This window comes from Ahaetulla prasina, chromosome 8 (genome assembly GCF_028640845.1).
Source record: "Ahaetulla prasina isolate Xishuangbanna chromosome 8, ASM2864084v1, whole genome shotgun sequence".
Lineage (NCBI taxonomy): Eukaryota > Metazoa > Chordata > Lepidosauria > Squamata > Colubridae > Ahaetulla > Ahaetulla prasina.
Genome location: NC_080546.1, coordinates 88628742 through 88645152, shown reverse-complemented (window position 1 = coordinate 88645152; position 16411 = coordinate 88628742). Strand labels below are relative to the sequence as shown.

General features: G+C 41.7%; 1 protein-coding gene across 5 annotated transcripts in view; it reads left to right on the top strand.

Moving 5' to 3' along the window:
* Window positions 1-16411, top strand: part of SMIM14 (small integral membrane protein 14) — a 44155-nt gene that overhangs the window by 9618 nt on the left and 18126 nt on the right. For 3 of the 5 annotated variants that reach the window (XM_058193936.1, XM_058193939.1, XM_058193937.1), the window contains one exon: window positions 16230-16335. In XM_058193936.1, the coding sequence (XP_058049919.1) occupies window positions 16261-16335 (75 nt within the window). In that variant the 5' untranslated portion in view covers window positions 16230-16260. Of the gene's footprint in view, window positions 1-4818; window positions 4977-6196; window positions 6220-16229; window positions 16336-16411 lie in introns of those variants that run through there. The other 2 variants (XM_058193935.1, XM_058193938.1) reach the window with 2 other exon arrangements.

Sequence of the window (16411 nt, the reverse complement as noted above, 5' to 3'; positions counted from 1 at the left end):
TTAACTCTATGAATGTCGATCCAGATGCAAGCCTCAAAAGAAATTATTCCTAAAACAGCACCCTGCAACAATTCAATGTGGATGTGTCTTTTTAGAAGTACTGCTACATTCATTGGGATTTACAACAAGAACATTTAACAAGTTTGTGTTTTTAATCTTTATAAGTCAAATACCATCAGAGAACCAAGAGATCTACATCAGTAAATATACCAGTGAGTTCTTTGTGTGTGTGTGTGTGCACACACGCGCATTTGTAGAATTGCAGAGGGACGTGGTGGCTTAGTAGGTAAGACACTGAGCTTGTCGATCGAAAGTTCGGCAGTTCAGCGGTTTGAATCCCTAGTGCCGCGTAACAGGGTGAGCTCCCGTGACTTGTCCCAGCTTCTGCCAACCTAGCAGTTCGAAAGCACGTAAAAAATGCAAGTAGAAAAATAGGGACCACCTTTGGTGGGAAGGTAACAGCGTTCCGTGCGCCTTTGGCGTTGAGTCATGCCGGCCACATGACCACGGAGATGTCTTCGGACAGCGCTGGCTCTTCGGCTTTCAAACGGAGATGAGCACCGCCCCCTAGAGTCGGCAATGACTAGCACATATGTGCGAAGGGAACTTTTACCTTTACCTTTAGAATTGCAGGCTTATGATAGAGCAGGAAAAAAACTTGAATTCTTTCCTTTCTTTACATATTTCACTTTTCCCCCCTGCCGAGGTTTGTATACTACATGGAACCACAAAGTAGTAAACTACATTTTAGCCTAAGTACCATGTGAAAAAGCAGCCCATATAATTAATTTAAGTCAATGTATTGACTAGACAATTGGATTGAGTAAATTATGGCTGTTAACCCCTGGATAAGCATGTCTTATAGACACTATGTATTTATAAGTAAATATCCGAGTACGAGTTTAACTTCTTAAAAATTGCACCACAAAATACTATTTGTAATGGGAATACCTACAGAGCAATAGGATCACAGACACTGGCCTGCTAGGACACCCCTCTCCCCCCCCCCCCCGGTACAATGATGCTTTGCAAATAAAGACCATCGTAGAACCGAATAGTTATAATATCGGAGCAGTCAAAAGCTTATTTTACAAATAGTAAAAATGTTAGCTGTATTGGAAGAAATAGAAACTCGTGATCATTTAGCGATTGTCAATAAGATGGATCCAGGTGACAAGTGATTACACTTCCCCACATATATATTTAATAACTGATCCAAGCGACATGAAAGTTTCATCACTACTTTGTTTGATATATCATCAAAGAAAAGAACTAATTAGGTTTCCCAAACTATGAATTAAAAACTGGGTTAATGAAACCGATAAGAGAACTCCAGAGGACTAAAAAGTCCTACTTTATAAAGTCCTCATTTCAAGTAGCATTTTAAATATGGATTTATCCAGAATAATTCCCCCCACCCCCCGAGCTTTTTATCTGCAATATGGCAATGACAATACTCACATGCTTTTTTCTTTCCAAGTACAGAAATGGGACATGGTAGGATAAAATTACACGGGAGGAGATTTATGACAAATAAAAGCAATTTTTTAAAAAACATGTAACAGTTGACCTACATATTTTTTCCCCCCCTACAAAGAGTAGTAATTGGACAGTTTTAAAAGGGGCTTGGACAGATGTATGGAGATTATTAAGGCTTTTAATGGTCACAATCACTGCATTATTTTTTTCCTATTCAAGCTTTGTTGCGCTTGGTGTTGTGTCTAGGCATCTCACTGGCGAATCATTTTGTTGTTAGATCTAGAAGTGCATTTATGTTTTCATGTCACGAAGGAGATCTACCGTGTTTCCCCAAAAATAAGACCCTGTCTTATATTTTTTTTGAACCCCGAAATAAGCGCTTGGCCTTATTTTCGGGGAGGTCTTATTATTTTGGGGCGCATGGAGCAAGACGGGGCTTCTCTTGCTGTTTTAAATATTTTCAGGGGAGGATTATTTTAGCACATGCACTCAAAAGCCCGATTGGGCTTCTTATCCAGGGAGGTCTTATTTTCAGGGTAAGAATGCATATATAGGACCGGGATACCTACGGGACCGTCTACTGCCAACGTCTATCTCCCAACGACCGGTGCGCTCTCACAGAGAGGGGCTCGTCAGGGTGCCGTCAGCCAAGCAATGTCGGCTGGCGGCCCCCAGGGGGAGGGCCTTCTCTGTGGGGGCTCCTACCCTATGGAACAAGCTTCCCCCTGGACTCCGACAAATACCTGATCTTAGGACCTTCCGCCGCGAACTTAAAACTTACTTATTTCGTCTTGCTGGACTCGCTGAAATTTTATATTATTAAATTTGATTTATGGGTTTTAAATTTTTTAGTAAATTTTAGAGGGAATATTTTTATCTATAAGTAGCCAAATTAAATAGGTTTTTTAAGGGTTGTTTTTAGTTTTGTATTGTTGTTTTCTTTCTGTATTTTATTTGTGGCTGTACACCGCCCTGAGTCCTTTGGGAGAAGGGCGGTCTATAAATAAAATTATTATTATTATTATTATTATTATTATTATTATTATTATTATTATTATTATTATTATTATAATATTATATGCGGCAGCCCGACTCACATAGAGTGACATATCAGTAGATTACTATACTTACTAACATCTGGTTTTAAAATTAGATTATGGGGAGGGGTTCATCAAGGGTGGGTGTCCCTATAACGAAAGGGAGTAGAATCCATATATTAACACGGGATTTATACCCAAAATATATTGTTCCCCTCCCCATAGTGGATGTTGGTGATAGTCCTTGACTTACAACCATTGATTTAGTGACTTCAAAGTTACAATGGCCCTGAACAAGTGACTTATGGCCGCATTTCGCACTTGTCACCCATTGTGAAGCCTCCCCACGGTCGTGTGATCAGATTCACTTAACAGCCCCGTTCCTAGCTTACGAACTGCCGTGATTCATTTAACGGCTGTACAATGGGGCAAAGCACGCTTAACAACGATCTCGCTTTGCAACAGGTTTTGGACTCATATTGCGGTCACAGAGCCGAGATGACGCAGTGGTTTGAGTGCAGGACCGCAGGCTGCTCCTGCTGCCTGCAATTTTAGCAGTTCAATTCTCACCAGGCTCAAGGTTGACTCAGCCTTCCATCCTTCCGAGGTGGGTAAAACGAGGACCCAGATTGTTGGGGGGAAGAAGCTGAATATAAACTGCTTGAATATAAAATGCATGTCCGCCATGAAGTAAGTCTAAATGCTATTGCTATAAGTCGAGGATTTCCTGTGCTGGCACCAAAACAAAAGGAACATTGAAGCGTATGAAATTGGCTATTGAACTACTTGAGAATGCTGGTGAAACATTGGGAAAGAAAGAGAGAGAGAGAGAGAGAGAGAGAGAGAGAGAAAGAAAAAGAAAGAATGAATGCAGGGCTATTCGGAAGTTGTGCGTGTATCGCAACAATGTCCGCCTGTAATTTGGGAAGTATATCGTACCTCCCACTAAATCCGTTAGGCGCTTGTGGGCTTATTGACCACCAATTGTGTTGTAAATGTTGTACCTTGAAGAAGGTAACTTTTCTTTTATGTACACTGAGAGCATATTTATTTATTTATTTATTTATTTATTTTGTCACATCATCATATAAAAAGATTATATAGTATATAAACATATATATGAGTAAATATTAGGAGGTATAAGCATATATATATATATATATATATATATATATATCTATATATATGTATATATATATATATATATATATATATATGTAGATCTTTGGTTAGTCGGGTTTTCTCCCACGTAAAATTGGAAGTGTCTTGCCGACGTTTCGACGAAGTCTCATTCGTCATCTTCAGGCTTCAGGCTTTATAGGAAGAAGAAAAAAGAAAAACAATAGGACAGGACCGGTAGGCACGTTTGTGCGCTTATGCACGCCCCTTATGGTCCTCTTAGGAATGGGGTGAGGTTAATAGTAGATAGTCTTTGGTTAAAGCTTTGGGGATTATGGGAAGAGACCACAGAGTCAGGTAAAGTATTCCAAGCACTGATGATTCTGTTACAGAAGTCATATTTTCTGCAATCTAGATTAAAGCGGTTGACATTAAGTTTAAATCTGTTGGTTGCTCTTGTATTATTGCAATTAAAGAATTATGCACCAAGACAAATTCCTTGTATGTCCAATCACACTTGGCCAATAAAATAATTCAATTCAATTCTATTCTATTCCATTCCATTCCTTATTCTATTCTATTATTATGTTCTGTTCTGTTCTGTTCTGTTCTAGTCTAGTCTAATCTATTTCTAGTCTAATTCTAATCTAGTCTATTTCTAGTCTAGTCCAGTCCAGACCAGTCCAATTCATTCCTTATTCTATTCTATTCTATTCTATTCTATTCTATTCTTTACCAAGGTCGCTTATTCGGTTTCTAAGAGCCGCCCATCTCACACGAGGCTTCCTCGACTGCTTTTCTAGGCGGGTGCATTCGAGGGAAGCAAGGCCGGGTCGTTTTCGGGGGCCCCAGAGGAGCCTCTCCCACCCCCCCATCTGCGGCGGTGGGAGCGAGCGCGAACCCCGGAGAGAGAACTTTAAGAGCGAAACCTCCCAGCGGAGGCGGAGCAAAAAAAAAAAAAAAAAGCCGAGCTTCCATCGCTTTGAAGTGTAGCAAACATCCCCGAGAGTCGAAAACAAAACGGGCCAATCAGCGCCTTTCCTTAAGCGGCCAATTTGCATGCGAATGCCAACTCAGCGCCTCGACTCTTGCAAGGGGCGTCCCCGCGAAAGTGGATCCGTTGCAACGGGGTAGGTGGGTGGGAGGAGGGGGAAAGAAAGGCGGACCTTACGGCCGTGCACCGCCCCGGCGAAGGATGGGAGCCGGCAGATCCGGGTCTCCTGCGAGGGCCGGATTCTGACGTGGTCAGTTGCAAATCAAAACACAAGACCCAGAGGGGTGGATTTCCTTCTCGGCAGTCCTCCTCGCCAAATCGCCCCAGCCGCTGTCGCCGCCAATTTGGTGAGTTGGGCACCGGGTTTTGGGGGGGCTGCGGTTCAAAGGGATGCATAGAATCCGTTGCCGGGGTGGCTGCGAGGGAAAACAAAGGCAAAGTGTGTGTGTGTGTGTGTTTTGGGACTCTTTAAAAGTTTCGGCCGCTTGGAACAAACCCAGATCCTCCAGCTTCGCGGTTCCGGTGGCGATCGCTTTGCTCGGTTGTTTCTTTCTTTCTTTCTTTTTTTTCCCTTCTTCTTTTGCACCCTGGAGCCCGGCCTGCTCCCCAGGTAGAGAGAGAGAGAAGGAAGGAGCCCTTCAGGGCAATCTCCTTGCACCCGGGAGAAAGTTGCGCGTGAAATCGCCATCTGGTGCTGCGATCCCTGTGATCGCGTTTTTGCCCCCGCCGGCTTCGTTTTTTTCCAGTGAGTGGCTCGATCTATAAAGAGGAAGCCCGGCCTTGTGCTGGCTACGATGTGTTTGTTTTGTGCATTCCGATTTATTCTGCAACTTAATCGAGTGATGAGGGATTTTTTTTTTTTTTTTAAAAAGTATTTCTGGAATTCTTTGAAAGGGATGTATCCAGTGGTGGGATTCAGCCGGTTCGCACCACTTCGGGAGAACCGGTTGTTAACTTTCTGAGCAGTTTGGTGAACTGGTTGTTGGAAGAAATCATTAGGGCAGAGAACCGGTTGTTAAATTATTTGAATCCCACTACTGGATGTATTTATGTGGGCTCAGTGAGGTCATCAGTTGTCCTTGCTCCCTATAGCAGGGGGTCTCCAACCTTGGCAACTTTAAGACTTGTGGACTTCAACTCTCAGGAATTCTGGGAATTGAAGTCCACAAGTCTTAAAGTTACCCAGGTTGGAGACCCCTGCCCTATAGAATGGTTGAAAATGATGAGACAGACCTGGCTGAAGGGGGAAAAAAAGAGTTAAGTTATTACTAATATTTAATACCCTTAGTATTACACCATTTAATACACTGAGCAACCTGGTTGAGCCCTCCGTAGCGCCCATGTTGAATTGCAATACTGATAAAACCTTCCTGTTTTTCAGAAGGAACTTATCCTGGGTCATAACTTCCCATCCATTCTGCGGTTCGAGCCCTTAAAACTGACCGTATAGTTTTACTAGTTATTCCAAATGTTCAGGCGTAGCCTCTTAAAAGTAATACGACCGTGAAGTGTTTGTGCCTGAACAACTTTGAAATTGGTTTTTGGTTTTGGGCCCTCCTGGGACACGCACACCTCATCAAAAAAGACTTTGTAGGTACACACTGTTCAGTTAAAAAAAAATGAAAGTATATATTCCCTGCTTGTTAATTGACTTGGGCTAATCAATTCTGGTCCCCACGATACAAAGAAAATGCAGAAAAGAGCTATCAAGATAAGTGCCTGCAAGCTAAATGGCATAAACAATAATTATTGTATAATGAACTGCTAAGGAACCTGCTAAGGAATAATTATTGTATAATGAACTCCAGCGGTCACCAACTGGTGGTCCGTGAACCACTGATGGTCTGCGAGAAAATTTTGGTGGTCCACAGAAAAATTATTTCCATTTTTTTAATATTGCACTAAATCAGGGGTCCTCAAACTACAATCCCTGGGCTGGATACATGTAATGAGTGCTTGTGTTGCTGCAGAGAGTCTTCCCCTTCGGGGTCTTTTTGTGTGGGTCGGAAGGGGGCAGAAATTCTGATTTGGGGTCTGCTTCAGCCTCCTGGTGTGGGGCTTTGGGCGAAGGCTGGAGGGAAATGCCGCTGGTGGCGAAGAGCCGGAGGGCCTTGTTCCAGTGGGACTGTATCATGGCCTGGAACTGGCTGGCCATCTCAGCCTGCTGAGCCTCCAGGGGTCAGTATCTGGCCTTACACTCCTGCAGATCTTCCCTCTGCTTGGAAAGCCTATGCTCCTAGTCCTCAGTGAGGTGCTTCTGCTGAGCCTCCTTCTCTGTCAGATCCAATTTGAACTGAGCCAGCTGTTTTGCCAACTCTTTCTCGTGGTGGCTGCTTAGCTCCAATAACTGCTTCCTGTTGGGCCCTAAGGAGCCTGAGCGGGCAGGTGAGAAGGGGCTGGGAGGGAAGGGGCAAATAGAGGCTGATGAGACACCCCTCAAGATGAGTGACATCGAGTTGGCCATGCCCACCCAGTCACATGACCCACCTAACCACACCCACCCAGCCAGCCATTAGGCAGATCATATTAGTGGTCCACGGGATTTAAAATTATGAATTTAGTGGTCCCTGAGGTTTGAAAGGTTGGTGACCCCTTGGTCTAATGAAAAGGAGGCTTGGGGAGATCCGATAGCATCTTCCAATACTGGGAAGGCTGTCACAGGTTGATTTATTCTCCAACTCACCTGAGGACAGGACAAGAAGTCACAGGTGGAAACGCCACGGAAGGAGATCCACCCTGGAAATAAGGAGGACTTTCCTGACAGTGAGAACTATTGAACAGATCTTTCCTCCCAGAATTGTGGCTGCTCCTGGAGGCTTTAAAAAAAAATATATTGAACAACCATTTGGCTGGGATGTTATAAGGTTCTTACCTTGGGCAATGGGTTGGGCTAGAAGACCTCTTAGAAGACCTTCCAGCCGTAGGATTCTATGAATCTCAAAAAGTTAAAAGGGCCCAACCTCTTACCTGAATGTGGGATGCCCATATTAGGAAGGAAAGTGGGGAAAAAATCATCAAAGCAGTAGCAAATCACTTTTATATTCTTGCCAAGAAAAGGGCGTATAGATATGTTTGTCACCTTCAGTTATTTATAAAAATAAATATAGTTATAGAGGAAGATAACTTTTTTAAAAAAAAAATCTCAGTATGTTTTTAGTTGCTTCTTTTTTTTTTCTTGTTTCCTTTTCCTTCCCAATCCTTTACTGCTTCTGACATGTCCTCCTGTTTATTGTTGCTTAAAAACACAACGCGCCCAAAACTCAAGTCTAAAATTGCAGCGGATTAAACAGAGCCAGTTGTGAAGTTTTTGGGCTGTAGCCAATGGCAACTCTTCTTGACTCTCAAAGATGACGGATTTTTTCTGCCTGCATTCCTTTAATATTTTGCTTTGAAATGCTGAAAGGTTTTCAAGAATGGATAGAAGCTGATCCAGTAAATTAAAATCCCCGTGGTCATTAATGGACCTGTTTGTTTTGTTGTGTTTCTTTATTCTCTTCCCTTGAATTTTATCCTCTCCTCTCTACCTTTCTCATTCTGTTTTGGCTCTTTTTGCTCTTAATTCCCATTGCATGTTATCCCTGGGGGAGGGAGGGAATGTATTTATCTCCCCTACTCCCATTTTTACCTCATCGTAGCAATTATGGTTCCTTCCCTCTAGAAGACTGGAATTAGCATATGATAAAAGGTCCCTTCGAGAATGGTTTAAGGAAATGCTAGCAGTTATAGCTTTATATATATATATATGTATATAAAAAACCAGTATAACCAGTTGGAAGGGATGAGGAAGAATGATTAGCGCATAATATGCACTTGAGGAAGAAAGACTAAAAAAAACAGTTTTGGTGTAATTGTCCATCTGTAAATACCTGTGATATTAAAAAGTCATTTCTTTCCAGATTTTTTGAACTACACAATAATTTCTTTCTATGTTGACTGTTGGAAGAAATATCCATCTGGGTTCAGTTCCAAGTGTGGACAAAGACACCGGAAACATGGAGACTGCTTGGAAAGATGGTTTAATGGTGGTCAGAATCACATGGCTTGAGTTCCTGAACAGAAAAGGGCTGAGATCCTGTGCGCTCCCTGGCTTTATGCTTTTTTGAGCTTTGAACTTTCTGGGGCACAGGAAGAGTATCCTGATTGGTTGTCAAACTCCCTGGTGGTCTAGGGGTCTTAGTTAACATTGTAGGTTGTCCCTCAAGCTTGCCTGAGCCTTGCCATGTGGTGAGTTTCTGTTGCTAGATGGGTCCTATTATGTTGCAGATGATGATGGCCCATTGACAAAGGTGGGGAGAATGAGTTTCTACCTCTGACCCATTGACAAAGGTGGGGGGAAATGAGTGAGCTTGGTTGAGGCTTTAATGGCCCATTGACAAAGGTGGGGGAAGTCAGGAAGCTGCTTTGTCTTTAAAACATGTTTCTCCATTTCTCATCCAGGGAAATATATTTTGCCTTTTTAAATATTTTCTAAAATATTTCATTCTTCTAGGAGGGGGGTGGGTGCTAAATTCCTACATGACAATGACAAATGGTCTTATGGAGGACACATCTGGATGTGTATGCGCGCGCACATGTGGCAGAGAAATAGACAAAGAGATACCTTAAAGGTTGACCAATATTTTGGCCTTGCTCTTGATGACACTGATTTTGGGGGTGGGTGGTCAGGTAGAAGAGGAAGAAATTATTATAAAGAGCAGTATTTTCAGCTCTTACGATGCATCCAATTGCTGCATGTCCTCAAATGCAAATTGCATCTAGCATTTTTTTTTAAAGATCCAGTTAGTAATTATGACTGGGGATCAATTGGCAAAAGAACACACGCAATCGTTTATGAAGGGGCCTTTAGTAAACTATTTACTGAATCTGCACTACTATTAATCTTCTCATCGTTCCCATCACCAATCTCTTTTCACTTATGACTGTATGACTGTAACTTTGTTGCTGGCAATCTTTATGATTTATATTGATATACTGACCATCAATTGTGTTGTAAATGTTATACCTTGATGAACGTATCTTTTCTTTTATGTACACTGAGAGCATATGCACCAAGACAAATTCCATGTGTGTCCAATCATACTTGGCCAATTAAAAAAAATTCTATTCTATAAAAAATTCTATTCTATTCTACTCTTTTGTACATCTTGAATTGGTGGGGCATATTTTTTATATCTTTATCTATAGGGCAAAGACACGGGGCAGAAAACCCTTCAGATCTATTCACCTTAATGACTTGACAGCCATATGCCACAGGCTACAACTGCTAGCAATGCAGAAGGGTACCGATAGAAGAGAATACTTGTAAATTCAAGGTTGAGCTATGGAGAAATGGCTCAACAGATATTAAGAGTTCTGGCACGAAAAGCCCTCTATTTGATATCTTTACATTGTGAATGCGATTGTATAATTGAATATTTAAGGGCCGTTTTTAAAATATAATTTTTTTCTCCGACAACCTCAATACAGAGGCACACTCTTGAATAGAATAGAATAGAATTCTTTATTGGCCAAGTGTGATTGGACACACAAGGAATTTGTCTTGGTGCATATGCTCTCAGTGTACATAAAAGAAAAGATACGTTCATCAAGGTACAACATTTACAACACAAATGATGGTCAATATATCAATATAAATCATAAGGATTGCCAGCAACAAAGTTACAGTCATACAGTCATAAGTGGAAAGAGATTGGTGATGGGAACTATGAGAAGATTAATAGTAGTGCAGATTCAGTAAATAGTTTGACAGTGTTGATGGAATTATTTGTTTAGCAGAGTGATGGCCTTCAGGAAAAAACTGTTTTTGTGTCTAGTTGTTCTGGTGGGCAGTGCTCTATAGCGTCGTTTTGAGGGTAGGAGTTGAAACAGTTTATGTCCAAGATGCGAGGGATCTGTAAATATTTTCACGGCCCTCTTCTTGATTCGTGCAGTATACAGGTCCTCAATGGAAGGCAGGTTGGTAGCCATTGTTTTTTCTGCAGTTCTAATTATCCTCTGAAGTCTGTGTCTTTCTTGTTGGGTTGCAGAACCGAACCAGACAGTTATAGAGGTGCAAATGACAGACTCAATAATTCCTCTGTCGAACTGAATCAGCAGCTCCTTGGGCAGTTTGAGCTTTCTAAGTTGGCGCAGAAAGAACATTCTTTGTTGTCCTTTTTTGATGACATTTTTGATGTTAGCTGTCCATTTTAGATCTTGCGATATGATAGAACCTAGAAATTTAAAGGTTTCTACTGTTGATACTGTTTATTTATTGATTGATATCTTTTATTTATTGATTGATTGATATCTCGCTTGAACTGTTTTTATTTAAATAACTCAGGCTAGCATGTCTACTCCTCCTTCCTTCTCCCACCTATTTCAACAACCCTTTGAGGTTAATTGGTGAGAGAGGGAGAGTGCTACTAGCCCAAAGTCACCCAGCTACCTTTCATGCCTAAGCTGGGACTAGAATTCATGGTTTCCTGGTTTCTAGGCCAGCACCTTTAATCGCTAGGCCAAACTGGTTCTCTGTACGTTGTTAGGATTTTTTTTTCAGGCTTGGTTTTAGACCAATGTATTGGCTTTAACATCTCTTAGAATTTCAAGAAAGTTGCCATAGCCCCACGGGAAATCATTGCATTTTTATCTTTCCAAATGTCCTATTTGCGCAGCTGATTGGCTTTGATGAGATCCAGGACAGAAAGACAGTGACCTATGAGAATCCGAATGCTATCTCAAGCTTTGATTCGCGAGGAGGTTGGGCGGGGTGGGGACAAACATGTAATGATTTCAGTGCTGCAGTCGTATCGGTGGGATGAAAACTGTCTCGGTCCATCGTTGCAACCACAACAAATACCTTTTTGTACACTTCCCTGTGCAAGCGATTAAAAAGTCAGTAACACCATGAGATGCAGTTGTCTGTAACCAAGTCATTTGCATTGTCTAACCATAAGATACTGTTTTTAATGAAAGTTTCTCCTGTCCCATGAGAAATTACTCGTTTCCTACTTTCATCAATATATTTAGCAGAGGTGGTATATAATATTTGCAAAACAAACATCTATTTCAAGACAAAGCCGCTGATAATGTTTTGCTGTTTTAGGACAGGGAACGGCTGCAGGTAGTCCTCGATTTACGACCACAATTGCGCTGACAAAATTTCGGTCGCTAAGCCGGACAGTTGTTAAGTGAATGTTGCCCCCGTTTAATGACCTTCCTTGCCGCCGTTAAGTGAGTGACTGCAGTTCTTAAGTTAGTCACATGCTGGTTAAGTGAATTTGGCTTCCTCCGTTGGTTTGCTTGTCAAGGTCGCAAAAAGGAATCACATGAGCCTGGGACACCGCAACGGTCGTAAGTATGAGTCAGTTGCCAAGCGGCTGAATTTTGATCACATGACCATGGGGGATGCTACAACGGTTGTTGGTGTGAAAAAAGTCACTTTTTTCAGGGCTGTTGTAACTTTGTACATTTGTACATTACAACTTTGACCGTTGTAATGGTCACTAAACGAACTGTTCTAAATGGAGGGCAACCTATATAGACCTTAGAACTTAATTCCCTGCGGAAATATTTTTAAAAAGCAGCTTTTAATCACCCAGAAGTTGACCAAATTGTGTAACACCTGCCCCAGAGTCTTCCTTTTTTAAAACAGTAGAAAGCAAACCCGCAATATTTTGTCCGTTGCAAATATTAGGTAGTCCTTGACATACGACCGCAATTGAGCCGCCAACGTCTGTCACTGAAGACAATTGTTAAGTGAGTTTTGCCCCGTTTTGCAAGCTTTCTTGCGACAATTGTGAAGTGAATCACGGCGGTTGTTAAGTAAGATGGCTGTTAAGTGAATCTGGCTTTCCCGTTGACTTGGCTCGTCAGAAAGTCGCAGAAGGGATTTATGGTGGACATCTAACAAAGCAAAGAAATATCGGAGTAGGATACGCACCTTAATACAGAAGATTCTTAAAGCGAATGTAAAAATAATACCAGAAACTTTTCTTTGGGGTTTAACGGGAAAAAGACACGGGGGGGGAAAAAAATGGAACTTGGCTGTTATATTTGTTGACTGCGGCAAATTATGCATAAAAATGGAAGGACACTTTGATTCCCACAATGGGCAAATGGCTGCAGAAGTGGATGGACTTAGCAGAGATGGCTAAACTGACTGCTTTGATTAAAGACAAACTTTAAAGTAAAAATACCGTATATACTCGAATATAAGCCGATCCGAGTATAAGCCGAGGTCCCCAATTTTACCCCAAAAAACTGGGGTAAACTGGGGACTCGAGTATAAGCCGAGGGTGGGAAATGAGGCAGCTACCGGTCGGGGAAACCCTCCCTCCCTCAGCCGAGAAGGCTGGCGGCTCCCCCGCCCCGCCCTCTCACTGCACCGGCAGGGCTTCCCCGCGCTAATGCAAAAGCCCGCCAAGTTTGCGCCATCCGGTATAATGTGAAAAAAAGAAGAAAAAAAAAAACTCGAGTATAAGCCGTATATACTCGAGTATAAGCCGAGGGGATGTTTTTCAGCACAAAAAACGTGCTGAAAAACTCGGCTTATACTCGAGTATATACGGTAAACTACTTTTGTTTCTACTTGGAAACCGCTTCTGGACTTTGTGCTCGAGGTGGGGAAAAAAAATGAAACTCTGATTTTGGGTTTTACTGATGAGATAGATTGTTGTTATAGAAATGGCTAGTTTATACCATTATGTAAAAGTAAAAAGCTGAGGACTGATGCTATTCTTATTCTACTGCATCAAAGGGAATTGGGAAGTCAACCCCTTTTCTTTATTTTACTATTTTTTTTTCTCCTGCAGTTTTCTCTTCCCTTTTCCTTCCCCTATCTTTCCTACTATTCTCTTTTGTATTTTTGTGTCTTATAGAATAGAGTAGAATAGAATAGAATTTTTTATTGGCCAAGTGTGATTGGACACACAAGGAATTTGTCTTGGTGCATATGCTCTCAGTGTACATAAAAGAAAAGATGCGTTCATCAAGGTACAACATTTACAACACAAATGATGGTCAATATATCAATATAAATCATAAGGATTGCCAGCAGCAAAGTTATAGTCATACAGTCATAAGTGTAAAGAGATTGGTGATGGGAACTATGAGAAGATTGATAGTAGTGCAGATTTAGTAAATAGTTTGACAGTGTTGAGGGAATTATTTGTTTAGCAGAGTGATGGCCTTCGGGAAAAAACTGTCCTTGTGTCTAGTTGTTCTGTTGTGCAGTGTTCTATAGCGTCGTTTTGAGGGTAGGAGTTGAAACAGTTTATGTCCTGGATGTGAGGGATCTATAAATATTTTCACGGCCCTCTTCTTGATTCGTGCAGTATACAGGTCCTCCATGGAAGGCAGGTTGGTAGCCATTGTTTTTTCTGCAGTTCTAATGATCCTCTGAAGTCTGTGTTTCTCTTGTTGGGTTGCAGAACCGAACCAGACAGTTATAGAGGTGCAAATGACAGACTCAATAATTCCTCTGTAGAACTGAATCAGCAGCTCCTTGGGCAGTTTGAGCTTACTGATATATATTACAGTTTGAGCTTACTGATATATATATATATATATATATATATATATATATATATATATATATATATATATGTAGGTCCTTGGTCATTCAGGTTTTCTCCCGCGTAAAATTGGAAGTATCTTGGCGACGTTTCGACGAAGTCTCATTCGTCATCTTCAGGCTTCAGCTTCGTGCTTCTGGGAGCAATGTGTGATTGCAGCTGTTTCTTCCTTTTTAACTGCTAGTGGGGGTTTGAACTGATTGAGTGGGAGCTTGGCTGTGCTCTGATTGGATGGGGTTTTTTTGTGTGCTCTGATTGGCTGGGGGTGTGTCCTGTTTGGGTGGGGGCTTGGTTGTGCTCAGATTAGTCTGAGTTGCAGGGGGATTTGAGCTGGTGAGCTGCACTGCTGCTGTTTGGCTTCGTGGTCGTGGTCGTGCTACATCTTCGTAGTGGGTGTCAGTCTTCCAATTGCACCTGACTTTTGATCGTTGTGTGTGTCCATGGGGATAATGCAATGGTTGTAAGAGTGAAAAATGGTCCAAACTCGCTTTTTTCCAGTGCTGTTGTAACATTGGTCGTTAAATGGACAGTTGTAAGTCGAGGCCCACTGTAATACTGTTCAGCACAAAACCACTTTTGCAACAAAGAATTGGTTGAGATAACTCTGACAGCCTGAAGGCATAATCTGTGCGATTAATTATTGCACAATAAAAATTTGCCACGTTCCCTTCTGCTTTTGTATTTACCTTAATGTAAGCCTTTGTTTTATACTCGTTAAACAGGTGTGGCAGGAAACAGCCGGTAAAGAAAGAGAATTTTGTTGTTTGTCAGACTCTAAAGTAGGATTTCTACTCCTTAAATAGGTACAGCCTGAAAGTGACGTTCTTCTTCTTTTATAATTTTTATAAAGGTTGTCTACACTTGTACTTTTTCTGATATCTTTTTGGAGCCTCTGATACAGGCGTAAAATCAGACATTGGCTATTCTTTAAAAAACACCCACAAAAAAAACTGCTGATCGCAGGATTACCCTGTATTTTTTTTTTTAATTTGTATTTATTTATTTGTATCCCGGCTTCCTTCCTTTGGAACGTCACTCCCTTCAGAAATCAGGTTGACCCTCCTCCTTCCTTTTCTGAAAGGCCTTGAAGACACGATTCTGTTAGTGGGTTTGGGGAGCCCAGGTTGGTTCAGGGATGATCAAAGGGCTCGGATTATTGTATTTGTCGCTGTCACGGGGGTGTGAGTTTCTTGTTGATTTTTAATGCTTTACGCCACTCCGACACACCACGTATGAGTTGGACAACCGGAGAGCCAGTTTGGACTAGTGGTTAAGGCACCAGGCTAGAAAGCAAGAGACCGTGAGTTCTAGTTCCACCCTAGGCATGAAAGTTGGCTGGGTGACTTTGGGCTAATCACCAGGAGATGGTGAGTTCTAGTCTGGCATAATAATTTTGATTTTAAATTGGGGTTTTATTAATATTTTTAAATATTTTAAATTTAATTTTAATCATTAGCCGTTTTGTAATTTTGCTATGTCTTAATTTGTTTTTAATTGTATATATTTTGTATTTTATCTACGGCTGTACACCGCCCTGAGTCCTTCGGGAAAAGGGCGGTATAAAAATTCAATAAATAATAAAATAAAATAAAAAATAATAGTCTGCCTTAGCTATGAAAGCCGGCTGGGTAACTTGGGGCCAATCACCAGAAGGTGGGAATTCTAGTCCCCCTTAGGCATGAAAGATGGCTGGGTGACTTTGGGCCAATCGCCAGGGAATGGTGAGTTCTAGTCCTGCCTTAGACATGAAAAACCAGCTGGGTAACTTTGGCCTAATTATTCGGAGACGGTGAGTTCTAGTCCTGCCGTAGCCATGAAAGCCAGCTGGGTGATCTTGGGCTAGTCATTCTCTCTCAGCACCCCAACCCACCTCACAAGGATGTTTTTATGGGGAAAAGAAGAGGAGGAAAGTGTGTTGGATATGTTTGCCGCCGTGAGTTATTTGTGAAAACAACAAAGGCGGGATATCAATGAATGAACCAATAAAGATAACCATAAAACCAATGGAATAAATAACTAAACACAGCCCCTTTGTTTTCTTCCTAGGGTCCATTAACACTCCAGGCCCATCCACAACATGGCCGAAGGCGGCTTTGACCCCTGCGAGTGTATTTGCGCGCAAGAGCACGCCATGAGAAGGTTGATCAACCTGGTAAGGATAATCTGGAGGACTAGAGTCTCGTTCTGTGGAGTTGGCTTCAGAGCCCATCTGCAGGGATAAGGGCAGC